Source organism: Schistocerca piceifrons, chromosome 1 (genome assembly GCF_021461385.2).
Source record: "Schistocerca piceifrons isolate TAMUIC-IGC-003096 chromosome 1, iqSchPice1.1, whole genome shotgun sequence".
NCBI lineage: Eukaryota > Metazoa > Arthropoda > Insecta > Orthoptera > Acrididae > Schistocerca > Schistocerca piceifrons.
Window position 1 is genome coordinate 1017320332 of NC_060138.1, and position 21078 is coordinate 1017341409.

At 43.9% G+C, this 21078-nt stretch overlaps 1 protein-coding gene across 2 annotated transcripts in view; it reads left to right on the forward strand.

Moving 5' to 3' along the window:
- LOC124709119 overlaps positions 1–21078 on the forward strand; it is a 221737-nt gene that overhangs the window by 118105 nt on the left and 82554 nt on the right. The window contains exon 2 of one of the 2 annotated variants that reach the window (XM_047240817.1): positions 17726–17842. The exons of the other annotated variant lie outside the window; for it this stretch is intronic. Coding sequence (XP_047096773.1) covers positions 17794–17842 — 49 coding nt within the window. The 5' untranslated portion in view covers positions 17726–17793. The remainder of the gene's footprint in view (positions 1–17725; positions 17843–21078) is intronic. 2 annotated transcript variants of the gene reach the window in all.

Genomic DNA, 21078 nt, shown 5'->3' on the forward strand with positions numbered 1-21078 from the left:
CAGTAACTTGTCACCCTTGTAATCCAGCACAAAGTAGCGTTAAATGCTTAAGGGGTTCATAGGCAGGTAGTTGTACACATGTTGGAATTGTAAATGACAAGCCGAAGTGTTTTTTTCTCGTTTTAGATTCAAACCTAACGCCTATGGTCAATGCTAGGCAAGCACAGCTTTCGTGTCTGACCGAGCCTCGAACACAGGACCTATCGCCATTGGTGACTAGGCGTGAAGAGACGTGAAGTACCTAATCTCTGGCCACTATCAGTTAGCTAGTCTCATCTTATAACTACATGTCAATAACTTTTCTGTTCACTTTGGATTCCTATCCAGCAACTAGTGTTCGTGTTAACGAACCACGAAAGATGTTAAACATGGTTTCATTTGGAAGTAACAAAGGGTGCCCATGTTTAAACTTGAAACGACGTGAAGCAAGTAGTTGTATTGGACGGGGATTGAAAATGAGCACCTTGTCAACTAAGCATAGTCAGATGTTAAAGTATCGAATTTTTCACAAACAGTGATATGTTTCAACTCAAAATAACGAGGAGACTTTTGTATTGTTATTTATTTATTTTACTGGGATTCAAAGCCAGCACCCACCACCGTTGTTTTCTAGCTCGAATAGACGTTAAATATAGGTTTCCTTCATCAGTAGCAAGAGACGCGCATGTTTGACCTAAAAATAACTTGACTAAAAGTTTTGTACTGACTGTAAATCGAGCCCTGCACATATCGTCGTTGTTGGTTGCACCCGATGAAAAGTTAACTACAAATTTCTTTTTTATCACTGTCTGGGAGTCACAATACCTGAAACAATGTGATGAAAAATTATGTCCGACTGAGAGGCAAAACCAGCTTTTTTGACAACCCGTGAAGATGTCGAAATCAAAATTATTTTTCACTAATAGTTAGATGTATGCGAGCTATAGCTTGAAATGACATGACCGAAACTTTAGTACCGTGTCCGGATTCGAACCGAGACACACGCCTTTCATGGAGACATTGAGGAGTTTTAATACATGGACAAACAACGAAATGATGGAACTTTATTGTTCCTTCTCACGAAAAGGAAGATCCGAGTTCGAATCCCAATCTACCAATAATAATTTTGACATATCGAGTTAAAATAATATAAGAAATAAGTGCCCTGTGACATTATACGAGGATTGGTTTATTAACCAAAATAAATTTTCTAGTGTAATAAAGCTTACTGGTTCCACTTTCGCCTTCGTCGTGGGCAACAATTAACAAAAAAGTCAGAATCTGTCAGAACAGAAAAGGAAGTAGCTTCCACAGACTCCATGTTTGTATTTTATTTAACGAAAGAAGTTTTGCTTCTCGATCTTGATATCAATTGATCCACACCACATTAAGACAAGATAGGAAAAAATGTACATTATTTACTATTACTAGACATATCTTAGTTTTCGTAGTCCGTACCTGATAAGTCTCTTTACTCATCGATATTCAGGTACTTTTTTGTAATTCCGTATGACTTTCCTGACACCACAACGTCACCTTCATATGAGGAGACGAATGTCGCGCGTTTCATCTGTAGAAGAATCACGTAAAATAGCATGCAAGACTGCAGTCGTTACCCCTCTCTTTTGAGCAGTATTTCAATACACCTCATCTCACTAGCGCCGCGTACTCGCGATACCTTAACGGCGTACTGCATGAACTCTTGGAAGATGTGCCAGTGTACGTGCGCCAAAACATGCGGTTCCAGCACGATGGCTCACCACCTCATTTTTCGCTTGCGGTCCGAGATCATCTGGACGAACGATTTCGGCAAGGATGGGATAGACCGTGGTGGCCCGATTGAAGCCTGCACGTTCCGATTTGAACTCGCTAGACTTCTATGTGTGGGATCACATTAAATCTTTGACCAACGAGACACTTGTGGCCTCCGAGGAAGACCTATTGGCGCGGGTTACGGCTACGGCGGATGCTGGGGCACGAGGTATTTGTGAGCCTGTGTACCGGAACGTTGTACGGTAGTACCGAATCTCACATCGAGCCCTACTTATATATGACCCCGGACGTTGAGCAACACGAGTCAGAGAGCAATGTGTGTTGTGGTATTTTGCGTGTAGAGGGAAAACGGTGCGTTTCCAAACATAGGTTCCTATGCTAAACTTAACCGTCATGGTCTCTACAGTAAGTCCTCAAAGCCAGTAAAGGGAATTTAGTTATACCCTGTATATTCGAAACTACGAGTGAGTGAGGCTCTGTTGGATTTGCGTTTTTCAGGTCTTCAGAACGAGCAGTTTGAAATAACGAGGTCGATACCTTTATCTCTGTGAAGAATATTACTTTGATAGGAGCTATAAATCGATTATCGAGCACTTTCTTAAAATTCAAAGGATCAAGTAGTTGCAAGGTATCAACGCCACGAAGGACGGTCCCACCGTGAGGAGAAAAGCTTACTGTACCAAATGTAAGCAAGCACGTAACACCGGTAAGGCTGGCTTGAAACCGTTGTAGCGATCATACAACTTGCTCGCGGAGCTATTCAGACTTCAAAATATATAGAACATTCGGAAAAGTGGATATAGCTTTATTTTAGTACAGGACCGTACCGGAGGGCGCTAATAGAAAAGGTGTATCAGCTTAGGCAAACGTCTCGGCACCTCACCTCAAAGGTGTAGATGTCGCGGAGCCAGCGGAGTGGTACAGCCCTAACGATACTACAGATTAAACAGAGGGGTGGAGGCCAGAATGACCACTACAAACCCAGGGAATCCAAAAGCCACAATAAATACATACAGACAACGCTTTTCAACCCTGAAATCCAGTGCACAAAGTGCGTAGCGCTTCGTCGACAACAAAAATTGGGAAAGAGAAAGCGGGGGGGGGGGGGGGGGGGGTGAAATAGAGAGAGAGAGAAAGTAGCGGTGCGGTTCTAATGCTGATAATGCTGAATGGTATCCTGACAGCGCGAAGCCCTCATGATCTGTCTTTGCAGACATTATCCATAGACTGGAAGTGTGTAGGATATAATGAGCCAACGGAAAAGAATGTCACTGCACAGAAATGCGATTACCATTTTGGCAGCAGTAACACACAATCGGCACCTCAAACAACCAAGAGAGTGTTCTCAACATCGGATTTCATTCTTTTCACATTTTTCTCCACTAACAGCTTTATGGATACGGTTCACAAAATCGGTTACAGTCCTCCGAACTAAGTCTGTGAAAACTGCAAAGTGACGCCACGTTTCTGTGCAAGAGTTTGTTTACGAATAAATGATCATTCACAAACCTTTCGTAAATTCATCTTCATATATGCACTACCGGTCAGTTGAAAAACCACGTTGGTTGAAAGACACGAATGTGTGGTGCGGGCTTTTCAGCACTCAAAAAATTTGTTCCTGTTTCATTGATGAGGTCCTAAATAGCAAGAAGTATCTACAGTTTATAACAGATATGCTGCTGCAGTTATTAGACGACATCCCACTGGACATAAGGCAATCCATGTTTTACCAACATAACGGATGTTCCACCCATTCTGCGCAGACAATTACAGACCTTTTTAACAAGAAATTTGAATATCGTTAAATCGGTCGTTGGAGAACACAAGATTTAATACCTCTGGAATTTGCGTGGATAAACTTAAAATAAGTTGTCTGCAAAGAAACCCCTACGACTCTAGAATACATGAAATGTCGTATACTAAGCGTCTCTGCTACGATAAGCCCAGATCAGATTCCCTGTACGGAATGGCTTTACAGTAGTATCAGTGCTCAAGGTCAACATTTTGTGCACCTGTGCGTGACAGTAATAATAATAAAGACGCGAACCATACTGGAGTTACATGTTTGCTCACATTTGCTACAGTAGAGCAGTGGTTCGCAGCGTTGATATCGTGTTCCTATTTGATCCAGTTGCATACATGTTATGTCATTGAGGTCCAATTCGAAGGCTCTTTCCAGTGCTACAGAAAAAGTGTATAGTTCCATTGAAAAATGTCGTAATTTTGCAGCTATAAATGTTAAAATTTACTTGAAAATTCGCCACCTTGACCGCTATAACTTAGCGAGACTCACATTTCGATGTATTTAGTCGTTCAGGACATATTTTGGGGGAGGGGGGGGGGGGAGGGCTATCTTACCAGTATGGGTACAGCTTCTGACGGATTTATACCTCTTATTAAAACAGTCAGTGGCCCAGAAAGAAGTTCCATTTGCAGCAACAAAATTTTTTCATCATTTGCGCAGTAACATAAAATGTCTGAGACATATAATTTTAGAGGTCGGGATATCACAGCCAAAATTCTACATGGTGAATAAAATCTTCCGCACTGGCTGTTAAAATCCTTGTATTAAGAAGTCACTACCCGGCTGGCATCAGTAGAAATGCATCTTCAGGTGACAGATTTTTAAAAAAATTATTGCGCGACAAAGTGGTTGCATAGAGCCAAGTCTCATCGTTCATCATCTAGATAAAACCGATAGCATGTTTAAAGCGGTTGTCGGCGGTTTAACTGATTGGGATTGCGCAGCATGTAATATCGGCACGTCAGTACAGTTTACACTGCGGCCTTGCACACCTCTATGCTGTCTGCGGCATGGTGCCGCGCGAGCGCAGTCGGTTTAATCATAGACAATCGCTTTTAGCGTGCTATTGGTTTTATCTGGATGATGAACGGTAGGACATGACTGTAAGCAATCACTTTTCCGCGCCACGATTTTTTAAAATGTTATCACCAGAAGATGCGAAACGGTTTTCCTACGTACTGTAAATCATGGATTTTGATGCGCTTCAATAATGTTGTAGAGACACTTACCCTGAGTACCTGGCTATCCGGTTTTTTAGCGACGGGCCTCGGTTTTTGAGAAAATCGATTTTGAAGTTCATTGCGCGCTTTGTATACCCGTAACATTACATACATTCCGAGCAAGGCTGGCGTCAAATCGAAAGACTTGCACCTGGCGAACGGTCTACCCGACGGGAGGCCCTAGTCACACGACATATTATTTTAGCGTAGCGCAGCTGTAAAAGTTCACGGCTAGCGCGCTGGAGGTACCGTGTTCGAATCCTGCTCGTGTACTTTCGTTTTTTTTTTTTTAATCTACCATATTTTCCAATTTTATTTCAAAGAATATCAACAAACAGTGTAAGGTGTGCGAAATTATAAACATATATTCAGTTATTAATTTTTTCTGTCATACAATATTACAAATTCTTAGTTTTCATCGTCCACATTGTTTGATATGCCAGAACAATATTGTGGGTGATACTTATCATAGAAAGAACCGAAGCACAAATTTTCGCAACACCACGCGCATTTTATGAAAGCAACCGTCTTGCAGACGCACGATTTCTTCGTGAGCGATACCGGGAAACACAGTTCTTTTGCATTCAAAAATATTTGTCTTTCATCCACTAATTTCGGTGCAAACCATGCGTATCTAATCATGCTTTCAAAATTAGTTGCGCTGAATTGATTTTGGATTAGCGAATGCAGTATTGTCGAATATTCCCTAGAAGGGATCTCTCTATTGTCAAGTCGGGAGTATTCTGAATAATTTTCTTGAAGATTTTCACCTGTCGGTAAAAATAAACATCGCAGGACTGGCAATAACGAGTGCACACTTTGGTGGGACCACTTTTAGGGTGCAGGCGCTCGCTTTCCTTTCATTAGTGAATAGATGGTCTTATATAGTTGAATCGGTTTGCCCTCCCCACGAATCGATAATGTACAACAATATTTTTCTGTCCGACGTGCGGAAGAATTACAGAACGCAAAAATTCTTCGTACACCATTTTCGTGAACTTCCCGGATTTCGTGCAGGACTCGCCTACATTTCTGTATTTCACAGTTAATTCGTCTACTCGTTTTTGAACGTTAGGACCAAATTTTCCGGACGGTTCTTGCATTCATAAAAAATCATGGGAGCAGGATTCGAACATAGGGCCTCCAGTGCGGTAGCCGTGAAACTTTACCGCTGCGCTACGCTGACTTGCGCGGAATATATGTATGTTACGGGTATACAAAGCGCGCAATGAACTTCAAAATCAATTTTCTCAAAAACCAAGGCCCGTCGCTAAAACACCGGATAGCCAGGTACTCAGGATAAGTGCCTCTATAACATATTTGAAGCGCATGAAAATCGGTGGTTTACAGTATGGAGGGTCCCCTTGTAAGAGGTGGCAAATCAAGTTTTAAATGTAACTAAAAATGTTTCTCCCTGACAACTGCTTTATTACAATGATGTATTTCTACTTAAAAACTAGTTGTCAATTTTATAAGAATGATTTTTAAGTGTGTTGCATGAGTAGGACTAAAAAATGTGTCCATTTATGTAAACACTAGTCGTGTGTACATATCCTGTAACCTGTCTCGTTCCGTATAATTTCGATGAAAGAATCGTTCAAATGATTTATGGTGCATGCAACTAACTATCGTTAGGATAGCTTTGCTTTTATACAAAGTGAGGTTTCCCATGCAAACGTTTTATACGAATATTTCAGTTTTTCATTTCATTATCCGTCTTTTCGGAGGAAAAGCGGTTTACAGGTATTTAATTTAACACTGGTAGCCTCCATAAACCGATAAGACCAAGAAAATTAAAAATAACTTCGGTAACAGACTTCACATGCCTGACCTTCAACGTAACCCTGGAGACATTGTGTAACATTTCGTCATTCAAGGCTGCAGAGAGAATAGCATTTCCTCGCTCTCACCGCATCCGTCTTGCTGTCCGCTGCTAGGCAAAGGCGGCTCGTAGAATCCAGCCAGCTCTTTCAGTACGGATATAGCTGAGCGTCCGAGCTGGGGTCAGTGACGACCCGCAGCTGAGCGGCGTTGCTTTCTGTTTACGAGTAAGTGGAGACAAATCACTGGACTTTGCGCATAGTCGCAAACTAAATGTTCGTTATTTGTCAACCTGTAGTCCAATAAGCCTTAAGGGGTCCTTCTCACATCTGTCGGCAAGTGTATGAATCGACAAGAATTGAAATCTTTGTCTCGCATAACATGTGCTTTGGTCGTGAACAGTTGTCTAACTTTACATTAATGCAGATTTTCGTCGCAGTTTCACACTGTGAGTTTCTCTTGAACAACGTTTTTGACCCACTATAGTTCGGTTATGAGTGGACTTGTCGTATTATGAATAGAGAGGCACTGTGCTTTGATGAAACACAACAGTCATTTTACATCTTTGTGAACGATGTTGGTGACATGACCAGGAAACGAGCCGTCCATTTTACATTTATATCTATGCTTGTAAAGTACGTGGCAAAGGATTCTTTATGTAATAGCATTATGCAACAATTTTCCTTCGTTCTTTACTCGAATCGAGCGTGCGGAAAAAGTGATTTATTATATGCTTATTGGCAAACTGTTATCAAAGTGGGCTTCTTTTGAAATTATTTGTAGGAGGTTGAAAAATATCTGTAGATCCTGCCTTAAAAAGGCGTTCGTAGAATTTTCTGAGTAGCTTTCCGCGAAATGTTCACTGTATTTTTCGAGTATCTGCCAGTTCTGATTTTTCTGCGCTTTTTTTTACACTTTTCCACCGTGTTTAACCAGCCTGTGACCTTTCGCGCTGTTCTGCTTTGTATACGATCGATAGACCCCCGTCATTTGAGCAGTATTTCAGTATAAGCTGAAAAACTCTCGTGCAAGCTGCAGATGTCTGGTATCCGCCCAATAAATCACAGCTTGAAGTCTGATATACCTACAGTTAAGCACATACGGTCCTTCCACTACATTGCACCATAAATTGTTGCTACTAGGAATTTAAACGATTCGTCTGACTCCAGATGTAACTTCTCGATCCTGCAATCAAAGGGCTGTAATTTTATGTTTCGCTACTTGCTGAACTTAACGTATACAGTCTGTTAAGTAAGCTCGTTGTCTGGTTGACCTACTGCATATACGAATAAAAGAAAAATGCACCCTCAGCGTCGATAATTGCTTGGTATCTAAGAGGCATTCTTGAAGCCGAGTTCTCCGCGTATTCACAAGGAAGAGACCTCCAGATGTATCGAATTTGCGGTGACAGCTGTTTCAAAGTAAAGATCTTTTTTTCCTTGCAAACTTCTTTTTGAGGTAAGACCATACATTTTCAGTAGGATCAGCGCCGGGTAACTGTGAGAGCCAATCAGTACCTGCACATCTTTCTCTTTTTTCCACGCGCTGCAAAGCCTGCTGGGTGCTTCGAATTATTGTCCTCCAGCAGTATCCAGTCTTCAGTTCTGTCAGTGCACTAACGTTTGGCAGTTGGCATCAAACATCTTTGATGAACACGACGCTTAATCTGCACTCATGTCTCTTCTTGTGTATCTCAGTCGAGAAAACAAAGTAAACTAATGCTTTATGGATACTGCAAGATGTACAAAGTCTTGGGTTGCGAAAGAACTAAGGCGGTATCTTTCACAATCTGTGTGTAACGCCGACCACGCTCTGACTTAGCCGACTGTATATACTTAAGGGCTCAATGCCATGCTTTGTAATAGGATACTGATACAGTTTAATCTGGTTACACTGAGGCTGCAACTTATCGTAAGCATTATGATTACCCGTTACACAACCGCTCACTTGCTTAGGATCTCCATCCTGTCACCTCCAGACTATGTCACGTGGCACAAGATTGGTGCCTTAGTGAATTAAGAACATTTAAAAAACTAAAAAAGTAGCTGATGTAATTCTAAAGTAACAGGCTGTATCTGGAAGGAAGAAGGCGAATGACGGTAAGTCAAGTACCTGAACATTAAAATAATAATAATATTTTTTCGCATTAAAAGGCCGTCTCTAACAGCCGTAAGTCAAAACTGGTAACACACATTATTATTGTAAACTTTGCGTTTCAGGCGCTTCAGTAGCTTCATTCTGAGAACTATTGAGGTTATCACCAGCACACTACCTCGATTATATGTTCATGTGTGCTCTGTCGTTGTCTACGAAAACTTACCAACTGGTTCTCTGATGCCATTGTTAATGCTTTTCAGTGTGTTCACTGCATAATTTTCTAACCTGCAGTCAAACATGCTACATGGTTGTTGAAGTTAATGTGCACCTAATGCAACTAATACTATATGCGAAGTACGTAATATTAACAAGAACGGTCGTGGGGCTATTACTGCGACGGACGAGTCCATGATAATGTGCTACGTTCCACCAGTCAAGAAATCGTCAGTCCTTTGTCAAACCTCGCCAGATTCTCATTAGAATCCTTGATAGTTATTTAAAAAACACACAAAGAAGCCAGATGACCTCAGAAGTTAGAAAAGCTAGGCCTTCGATTAGCGTCGCAGTGTATCTTCCCGTCTAGGAGAGGGCCAACAAGAAAGTAGTCAGACTTAAGACGATACTGTGGAAAAGCGTTTTGGTAAATTCCACGTAAATTTTCTTCAACTGCGATCCCAATAGAAACTCAGAGATGGAAAGGAAGTCGCTGCCTGCCTATCAACAGTCTCGCTAAACAGTTCATCCGTGTGTAGTACTCTCTTAAGCTGCTATATTAATAAAACCAGTGTGCTTGCACCTGTAACTAAAATGTACTCTTAAGGCTCTCTGTGCTCGTTAAAGCACAAAGGCTCTTAGGTTGAAATTAGTCGTTGACCAAATCCTGTTAACAGCGCTCTAAAACATAATTTTGCTGCGTGCAACGGGAACACCACATGCTGATGTTTGTAAGTAAGGAGATTCTTGTATGCAATGCTGTATGTCCAGAGGAACAGCCGGCCGGGATGGCCGAGCGGTTCTAGGCGCTACAGTCTGGAAACGAGCGACCGCTACGGTTGCAGGTTCGAATCCTGCCTAGGGCATGGATGTGTGTGATGTCCTTAGGTTAGTTAAGTTTAAGTAGTTCTAAGTTCTAGGGGACAGATGACCTCAGAAGTTAAGTCCCATAGTGCTCAGAGCCATTTGAAACATTTTTGGACCAGAGGAACAAAATAACAGAGCTGCCACTGAAAACTGATTCCCAGTGCTCTACAGATTAATGGACATCTTGCTTCAAATAACTAAATGGATATTGTACTTTATTAAGTTGCTTTCTGGGAGACTTTTTTTCTTAATTTATCATGCTGCTCCTTGTGGGACTGGGCCGCCTGATGGAGACGAAAGTCTTTCCAGCCATTCGTGGTGTTATGTTCTTGGAGCACAGTTAATTTTACAAAATTTCTGATTTATTTCATAATTTCTTTCCTTCTTTCAAGTACCTTTGGGAATAGTTCACAGGCTCTTGGCTTGCAGATGATAGGATCACCTCTAAAACTTCACATAAGATTTGATTATGTTCGATTTTTTTTTTTTTTGTTTTTGTTTTCGTGTACTTGTGACCCTGGCTTTCTTGTGACTGAAGAACAGCAACACGGACCACCAAAAGATATTGTAACGAAATTTTACTCACAGACAACTACTTTTGGTAAAGTGTCCATCTTCAGGTCACAGATTGATACTACATCAAGTGTAATGTTCGTTCTTTGTCGTCAAATACATATCTGCTGTCAGTTGCAGCATCTGCCACACACCCGTGTGTCTGTTGTCTTTTCATGCAAAAATCGACAGTCCATTGCAGAGCTAAGCGTGCTGCCTGGCCGAAGTCATGTCATACACGTGGGGATTGATGAAAAATGCGTAAGATAACAGACACTTGTACGTGGCAGATACTGAAGCTAAAAGCAGTTAAATATGTGAAGCCAAAAAGCGTTCTCACTTCGCTTGATCGAAACGAGCTCTCTATGAATAAGTGTTCATTGACACAGCTTTTGCCGGCCGGTGTGGCCGAGCGGTTCTAGGCGCTTCAATCTGGAACCGCGCGACCGCTACGGTCGCAGGTTCGAATCCTGCCTCGGGCATGGATGTGTGTGATGGCCGTAGGTTAGTCAGGTTTAAGTAGTTCTAAGTTCTGGGGGACTGATGACCTCAGATGTTAAGTCCCATAGTGCTCAGAGCCATTTGAGCCATTTGAACACAGCTTTTGGTGCTTCCACCATGCCGCTCTGTAAGTACACTATCTGATTAAAACAATCCGGACACCTGTTCGTGGACATCCAGGGTTAAGTCTTTATGAAGACTGGAACTCTGCTGGGGCACTTTCCGTGAGGTGTGTGAATGTTTGTGGCAGCCCATTCTTGATCAAGTGCCGAAACTGGAGATGATAGTGATGTCGGACCCTGAGGTCTGGAGCGAAGTCGACGTTCTGATTTCTTCCAAAGGTGTCACATTGGGTTGAGGTCGGGACTCTGAGCTGGCCAGTCCATTCCAGGAATGTTATTGTCCACAAACTATTGCCTCAAAGGTGCTGGATTACGAGACGGCGCATTCTCATGCTGATACAATCAGTCTTAAGTCCCCGAACTGTTAATCTGCTGTTCGCAGTACACAATGCTGTGAAGTGTGTTCGTATCCATGCGCATTTAGCAATTTCTTAAGCGCTGTAAAGGGAACACATACAAACCACGGGAAACACCGCCAGACCGCGACACTGCCTCCTCTGTACTTCGCTGTTGGCTCTACACATGATGGGAAGTAACGTTTTTCAGGTTCACCAAACCCAGACCCTTCCATCAATGTGCCACAGGATGTAGCGTGATTCATCACTCCCTTTACACCGTATCAAGCGTCGCTTAGTATTGATTATGGATACGTGTGGCGTATGAGGAGCTAGTCGACTATTGAACCCCTTCTTTTTAACTCACAATTATTGTCAATATGCTAGCTGGCCTACTGGCAGCACTTTGAGCTGTGCTTGTCCCTTCGAGTTTTCATTTCACAGTGACATCACCAACAGTTGGCTTGGGCAGTTTTTGAAGTGTTTAAATGTCCCTGATGGGTGTTTTAGGTGGCATCCAATGACTAGCCCACGTTCGAAGTTACTGAGCTCACCTGATCGCTCATTCTGTTGTTCCTGCTTCTCTACTGATAACACAGTACTGGCCTCTTTTTGTACTGGGGGCTCGGGGGGCGTCAGGCCCGTCTCTCATGGCTAGTGGTCAATTCCGCAATGCATAGTGATGTCCGGATACTTTTGATCAGATAGTATACAGTGAAGGTGAACAACAAGGTCTAAAAATGTTTCTTGTTAATCGATGTTCTGGTATTTGTTTTCTCTCTTGTGATCTATCACAAAGACGCATCACATCATTCATTAGTAGTATTTGTAAGAAATTTCCGATCCTTCTTTTCTTAGTGGCGTCGTCGCCTGAGCACTTCTAATGACGAAGGTGCTTAACAGACGATGGAAATTACAAAGCCCTAGGAGACAACAGAGCCATTATTTTCAAGGAGACAAAAATAATGTAATTACTTTTTGTTAATTGCTGGTTTCGGAACCACCCGTGTTGTAAGAAGCAGTCATTATGCCAGCTCGGCTGCACAATATCGTTTGCACTGTTTATTTTCAAATGGTTCAAATGGCTCGGAGCACTATGGGATTTAACATCTGAGGTCATCAGTCCCCTAGAACTTAGAACTACTTAAACCTAACTAACCTAAGGACATCACACACATCCATGCCCGAGGCAGGATTCGAACCTGCGACCGTAGCGGTCGCGCAGTTCCAGACTGAAGCGCCTAGAACCGCTCGGCCACATAGGCCGGTCACTGTTTATTTTACTTCGTCGTTAGTCATTTCAATCATTAGGCCTACCTGGATAGAAATCACCGTCACACGCTATCCAGCGACAAGCTCCAAGCAGAAAAATTAAGCATCGAGATGAACAATGTTATCCCTGCAGAGTGTGTGACGTTGGTTTGTATCCGAGTAAATCTTGAAAACGGTTATGGGCAAAACTACTCGTTTTGTAAATTTAATGATGACATCCGAGGTGGGAGAACGGTTGTGTCCTCCTCACAATGTAATTAACTCCTGCCTTGACTCAGCGTCACGCGCTAGATTTCTGCTGTCAAGCGCACATTTGTACTCTGCTGTGTCAGATGCGTTGGGCCATCCAACTCACAATAACTTTGTTGTCACCAAGCGATCCGTTTGCTGCTCCGCGCTCCATATTGCAACAGTTCGTTGTAGAACGGCTTACTCCTTCTTCTACTCCCGCTTTCTCACAACGACTAACGAACAGCTGAAGAACACCTTCAGCTATCGAACGCTACCAGGGATTATCTTTTAGGAACACTGCTGCCAGCTACCATTACTCTTGGACTGTAATCATTTACCATGATAGTAGAGCAAATATTAGTACATCACTATAAACTGCCGAACTTCAAGCATATCTTTATAGTTTAATTTTACTCAACTATCATGATACAGACGGGGAAAATATTTTCAACATACTTTTCGGACACTCACCGTATTTGTTAACCCTCGCTGCAGTGACACGTGTGTAAGGAATTGTATCAATACGAGCTTCGTGAGACTAATATTTGAATATAATAACTTCTCATTCATTCAAAACCAGACTTTGTGGTCTGTTCTCGTAGATATTTGTAGTGGATACAAAAATAATCATACACTGATTTCAGAATAAAGTTCAAGGAACACAACCGGGCATTGAGAACAAAAAAAATGGCTCTGAGCACTATGGGACTCAACTGCTGAGGTCATTAGTCCCCTAGAACTTAGAACTAGTTAAACCTAACTAACCTAAGGACATCACAAACATCCATGCCCGAAGCAGGATTCGAACCTGCGACCATAGCGGTCTTGCGGTTCCAGACTGCAGCGCCTTTAACCGCACGGCCACTTCGGCCGGCTTTGAGAACAGTCAGTCTACATTTTACATGCACCTTCGAAACTAAAAACACTAAGCAGCAGAACTAGAAAATGCAGTAAAAATTCTACATAGGATACCCACAGGACATACACCTCTGTGCCTCTCCAAAACGCTGGGAGAATGCGATGTCGCACCAGGTCGCCGCCATAATCACTGACGATGATAATACAGGGTGGAACAGAAACGCAATTTATGGCTGAACAGAGTGCAATGCCATTTATCAGTAATCCATGCTTTCGGTTCGCGGAAACACTCCATCGGTTGGCGGAAACACTCCAGACCCCGTTTGGGTTGTGATGTTAACGGCAACCTACGTTTGGTTCGGTAATTTCGTAGTCGACTGCTGCTTGTAGTCTCAGATCAATGTCACGGGGCAGTCAGAATGTTACAGGAAGTCCATTACTTGTTGTCCGATAGTGATGCATATGCGAAGACATATGCTTGGTGCGCAATACGGCGATCCTCCCTTGTGTTGGTCAGACGCCGAGTACGCCTGCCCCCAAGTACCCATGCAGTCCAATGTCAGGCCGCTGCCACAGCCGAATGCCCCACCTTTCTTCCAAGCGGCCAAATGGAGACCTCCCATGAGGCCCCATTCGAACTCTGTCAAGCGCTGATAACACTGTCTCACACGGATACGCAGCATCTGTACATCTACGTCTACATCTACATGAATACTCTGCAAATCACATTTAAGTGACTGGCAGAGGGTTCGTTAACCACCTTCACAATAATTCTCTTAGTTCAATTTCGAACAGCGCGCGGAAAAGACGAACACCTATATCTTCCGGTGCAAGCTCTAATTTCCCCAACTAAGTCGGCGTCAACAAAATATTTTCGCATTCGGAGGAGAAAGTTGGAGATGGAAATTTCGTGAGAAGATTCTGCCGCTACGAAAAACTCCTTTGTTTTACTGGTGTCCACCCCAAATCCTGTATCATTTCAGTGACACTCTCTCCCCTATTTCGCGATAATACAAAACGTGCTGCCCTCCTTTGAACTTTCTCGATGTACTCAGTCAATCCTGTCTGTTAAGGATCACAGACCGCGTAGCAGCATTCTAATAGAGGACGGACAAGCGTAGTGTAGGCAGTCTCCTTAGTAGACATGTTACTTTTCTAAGTGTTCTGCCAATAAAACCCAGTATTTGGTTAGCCTTCAAAAAATGGCTTTGAGCGCCATGGGACTTAACTTCTTTGGTCATCAGTCCCCTAGAACTTAGAACTACTTAAACCTAACTAACCTGAGGACATCACACACATCCAAGCCCGAGGCAGGATTCGAACCTGCGACCGTAGTGGTCGCGTGGTTCCAGACTGTAGCACCTAGAACCGCTCGGCCACTCCGGCCGGCGGTTAGCCTTCCCCAAACGCAGTCTTTGGTTAGCCTTCCGCAAAACATTTTCTGTGTGTTCCTTCCAAGTTAAGATGTTCGTAATTGTAATTCCTAGGTATTTATTTGAATTTACGGCCTTTAGATTTGACTGATTTGTCGTGTAATCGAAGTTTAACGATTCCTTTTAGCATTCATATGGATGACCTCACACTTTTCATTATTTAGCATCAGTTGCCAATTTTTGCACCACACAGATATCTTTCTAAATTGTTTTTCAGTTTGTTTTGTTCTTCTAATGGCTTTACTAGTCGATAAACGACAGCATCATCCGCAAACAACGTAAGACGGCTGCTCAGATTGTCTCCTAAATCGTTTATATAGATGAGGAACAGCACAGGGCCTATAACACTACCTAGGGGAACGCCAGAAATCACTTCTGTTTTACTCGATGACTTTCCGTCGATTACTGCGAACTGTGACCTCTCTGACAGGAAATCACGAATGCAGTCACATAACTGAGTCGATATTCCATAAGCACGCAATATCACTACAAGCCGCTTATGTGGTACAGTGCCAAAAGCCTTCTGGAAATCTAGAAATACGGAATCAATCTGAAATCCCTTGTCAACAGCACTCAATACTTCGTGTGAGTAAAGAGCTAGTTGTGTGGCATAAGAACGATGTTTTCTAAAATCTGTGTCAATAGACCGTTTTCTTTGCGGTAATTCCTGTCTCCTTCTCAGTGATCACTCAAAATCTGACGGTTCTCATGCTCCTTATTTACCGTAGCAGGCCTGATAACAGCACCCAGTACGAATAACGCATATGTCCTCTGGTGGCCGTTCTACCTGTCACACAGAACTGAAACTCCAATCATTTGCATACCCGCCGATGGTGTGTACGTATACGAAGTAACATTAACATTGATATATCCGAGAGAACAGATACCATCTTCATATTTATATATAGTTAAGGCTCACCGCCCATTTGTTCAAATGTTCAAATGTGTGTGAAATCTTATGGGACTCAACTGCTAAGGTCATCAGTCCCTAAGCTAACACACTACTTCACCTAAATTAACCTAAGGACAAACACACACACCCATGCCCGAGCCGGCCGGAGTGGCCATGCGGTTCTAGGCGCTACAGTCTGGAACCGAGCGACCGCTCCGGTCGCAGGTTCGAATCCTGCCTCGGGCATGGATGTGTGTGATGTCCTTAGGTTAGCTGGGTTTAATTAGTACTAAGTTCTACGCGACTGATGACCTCAGCAGTTAAGTCGCATAGTGATCAGAGCTATTTGAACCCATGCCCGAGGGAGGACTCGAACCTCCGCCGGGACCAGCCGCACAGTCCGTGACTGCAGCGCCTTGGACCGCTCGGCTAATCCCGCGCGGCCCGCCCATTTGACCATCTTCTTCTGTGCGGATGCACAAACAGTCCCCGAACTCTTACGGGAATCGGCAGTAAAGCCGCAAGGAATGAGTATAATGGGCAGGGGCACTATGAATATAGTGCGAGACAATAAGTTGCGAATGTGTGTCTCACGGGAGGCGTGCCAGAGATAAGTTCCTGCAGTCGCACTAGCCTCTGTGTCCTCGGTGGCTCAGCTGGACGCCGGCACGGTAGCTCAGCGTGTTCGGTCAGAGAGTTGGCTGCCCTCGTAATAAAAAACTGAGTCAGCGGCTCAACACTGAACTTGAACGGGTGTAATGGGACATCCGCACCGAACAAATGCAACTCACAAAATCGAACAAAATGAGAACACTAAAAAAAAAAAAAAACAAAAAATGATGGATAGAGCGTCTACCATTTAAGCAGGAGATCCCGGGTTCGAGTCCCGGTCGGGGCACATATTTTAAACTGCCCCCGTTGACTTATATCAACGCCTGTATGCAGCTGGGAGTATTCATTTCATTGTAATTACATTAACATTTGACTGTGTCAAAATATCCACGGTTGTACTGCCGGTCTACAGTGTCCAACGGGCACAATATTTCGGCGATCATACATGTCGCCATCATCAGGTGAACTGACGGACTGAGCTCCCGTGAACGTGCCGGTACGGAGATCCGTACGCTATGGGTTCGGTCGCGGCGGCGGCCGATTTAAATACCCTCCGTCCGCGGCGCATTCCTTCCGCCGTCCGCGCCCCGCGCCACGGTCGTGCGGTGGAACAGATTGCGACGGCGTCTGAGATGACGTCGGTGTGATGGCTCTGTCCGCCGTGGTCGTCACAACTATACGTTTGCTCGATTTACTCTTGATTAACCCAATCGCTGGTTCCCAAGCCTTGCTAAGATTATAGCCACAGTCACGGTTTATGAGGTCGTCATTGGTGCGAATTTCGATGGCCCCTCTAACAACGCTGTCCCAGTATCTCGACGTCTGTACCAGAATCCTCGTGCGTTCATACTCCATAGCGTGATTTTCCGACAAACAATGTTCAGCGACCGCCGACTTGCTCGGATACATCAGTCGAGTGTGCCTCTGGTGTTCCCGTTGGACACTATAGACCGGCAGTACACCCGTGGATATTTTGATTATCAAATACACCGGGAGAAACTCAAGAATCACATTTGACTGTGTGTTCGGGGTGCTTCACTTTTTGTCAGACAGGGTAAATTCTTGATGACGAGCAGTGTGTGTTTGTTTACAGGTGACGAGATGTGAGCGAACAAAGTTTGTATGTGGTTGGTGTGCCTGCAGGAGCGGCACCATGCCCCGGGCAGAGTGAGCGGCCGTAGGCGGCGCCGTGTCTCGGCGATGCGCCAAGCATGACCGCGGCCTGCTGCAACGCCACACGTCGCCGCGCCGCGGACACACGTGAGTCACGAGCCGGCACCGGCTAAAACCGTGGGTCGCGCTGGACATGGACACTGAGGGGACAGATCTGGGTAGCTGGACATGGATGCGGGCGTTCCGGGTTCGAGTCCCATTCCAGCAAACTGTATTTTTTTTCCTCCTTCTAGGACGTTTCAAGCAGCGCCCGCTGTCTACATCTACATGATTACTCTGCAATTCACATTTAAGTGTTTGGCAGAGGGTTCATAGAACCACAATCATACTATCTCTCTACCATTCCACTCCCGAACAGCGCGCGGGAAAAACGAACACCTAAACCTTTCTGTTCGAGCTCTGATTTCTCTTATTTTATTTTGATGATCATTCCTACCTATGTAGGTTGGGCTCAACAAAATATTTTCGCATTCGGAAGAGAAAGTTGGTGACTGAAATTTCGTAAATAGATCTCGCTGCGACGGAAAACGTCTTTGCTTTAATGACTTCCATCCCAACTCGCGTATCATTTCTGCCACACTCTCTCCCCTATTACGTGATAATATAAAACGAGCTGCCCTTTTTTGCACCCTTTCGATGTCCTCCGTCAATCCCACCTGGTAAGGATCCCACACCGCGCAGCAATATTCTAACAGAGGACGAACGAGTGTAGTGTAAGCTGTCTCTTTAGTGGACTTTTTGCATCTTCGAAGTGTCCTGCCAATGAAACGCAACCTTTGGCTCGCCTTCCCCACAATATTATCTATGTGGTCGTTCCAACTGAAGTTGTTCGTAATTTTAACACCCAGGTACCTAGTCGAATTGACAGCCTTGAGAATTGTACTATTTATCGAGTAATCGAATTCCAACGGATTTCTTTTGGAACTCATGTGGATCACCTCACACTTTTCGTTATTTAGCGTCAACTGTCACCTGCCACATCATACAGCAATCTTTCTAAATCGCTTTGCAACTGATACTGGTCTTCGGATGACCTTACTAGACGGTAAATTACAGCATCATCTGCGAACAACCTAATAGAACTGCTCAGATTGTCACCCAGGTCATTTATACAGATCAGGAACAGCAGAGGTCCCAGGACGCTTCCCTGGGGAACACCTGATGTCACTTCAGTTTTTTACTCGACGATTTGCCGTCTATTACTACGAACTACGACCTTCCTGACAGGAAATCACGATTCCAGTTGCACAACCGAGACGATATCCCATAGGCCCGCAGCTTGATTAGAAGTCGCTTGTGAGGAACGGCGTCAAAAGCTTTCCGGAAATCTAGAAATACGGAATCAACTTGAGATCCCCCGTCGATAGTGGCCATTACTTCGTACGAATAAAGAGGTAACTACGTTGCACAAGAACGATGTTTTCTGAAACCATGCTGATTACGTCCCCTCGAGGTGATTCATAATGTTTGAATACAGTATATGCTCCAAAACCCTACTGCAAACCGACGTCAATGATATAGGTCTGTAGTTCGATGGATTACTCCTACTACCCTTCTTAAAAGATCTATCGGTGAGCGACCGGTTGTATATGATTGCGTAATCTGGAAGGGAACTAATCGGTATACAATCTGGACCTGAAGACTTGCCCGTATCAACCGATTTGAGTTGCTTCGCAACCCCTAAGGTATCTACTTCTAAGAAACTCATGCTAGCAGCTGTTCGTGTTTCAGTCTGCCACACTGCAGAGCGAAGCATTCGTTCAGGAAACAACCTCTAGGCTGCATTTCTGTGTGATATCCATTCTTTCAGAAGTAAGAGCATATGGACTATCAGACCAATTGTGCGATTGGTTTGAAGAGTTCCTAGATAACAGAACGCAGCATGTCATTCTCAATGGAGAGAAGTCTTCCGAAGTAAGAGTGATTTCAGGTGTACCGCAGGGGAGTGTCGTAGAACAGTTGGTATTGACAATATACATAAATGACCATGTGGCTAACATCGGAAGTTCACTGAGGCTTTTTGCGGATGATGCTGTGGTGTATCGAGAGGTTGTAACAATGGAAAATTGTACTGAAATGCTGGAGGATCTGCAACGAATTGACGCATGGTGCAGGGAATGGCAATTGAATCTCAATGTAGACAAGTGTAATGTGCTGCGAATACATAGAAAGAAAGAAAGATCCCTTATCATTTAGCTACAATATAGCAGGTCAGCAACTGGAAGCAGTTAATTCCGTAAATTATCTGGGAGTAGGCATTAGGAGTGATTCAAAATGGAATGTTCATATAAAGTTGATCGTCGGTAAAGCAGATGCCAGACTGAGATTCATTGGAAGAAGACTAAGGAAATGCAATCCAAAAACAAAGGAAGTAGGTTACAGTACACTTGTTCGCCCACTGCTTGAATATTGCTCACCAGTGTGGGATCCGTACCAGATGGGCTTGATAGAAGAGATAGAGAAGATCCAACGGAGAGCAGCGCGCTTCGTTACAGGCTCATTTAGTAATCGCGAAAGTGTTACGGAGATGATAGATAAACTCCAGTGGAAGACTCTGCAGGAGAGACGCTCAGTAGCTCGGTACGGGCTTTTGTTGAAGTTTCGAAAACATACCTTCACCGAGGAGTCAAGCAGTATATCTCGCGAAGAGACCATGAGGATAAAATCAGAGAGATTAGAGCCCATACTGAGGCATACCGACAATCTTTCTTTCCACGAACAATACGAGACTGGAATAGAAGGGAGAACCGATAGAGGTACTCAAAGTACCCTCCGCCACACACCATCAGGTGGCTTGCGGAGTATGGATGTAGATGTAGATCTGGAGTTAGTCCAGCAGGGTATGCAGGAGATCTGCGACGTCTGAAAAGTACCAAAGCTGCTGACAGACCGCAGCTGTGAAGATGAGCCGCGTGTCGCGTCTGGATAGTTCAGTCCAGTGCTTCCGAACCTCTAAAGGCGGAGAGAGGGGGCGGGGGGGGGGGGGGGGGGAGGAGGTGTTGAGAGATTTATAAGTGGGGCACCGACATCTCAGAGAAAAGCACAAATTTGCTACCGAGTCCTTTGGGACGCTATAGTTTAGTATTACTAAAGTGAGTATCGCAGATTACTCTCAAATAAAGTTTTTCGAAAGAGTCAAAAATGCGTATATATAAAATTCTCATGTCACAGTGTTAGTTGCCATATTCCTCCGAAACGACTCGATCGATTCTGATGAAATTTTACATGTATATTCTGTACGTCTGAGAATTGATCGTAATCTGTTTTTCATAGCCCTGAGTGATAAGGGTGGCCCACCCCAAAAAAAAATTTCTTATTTTTTG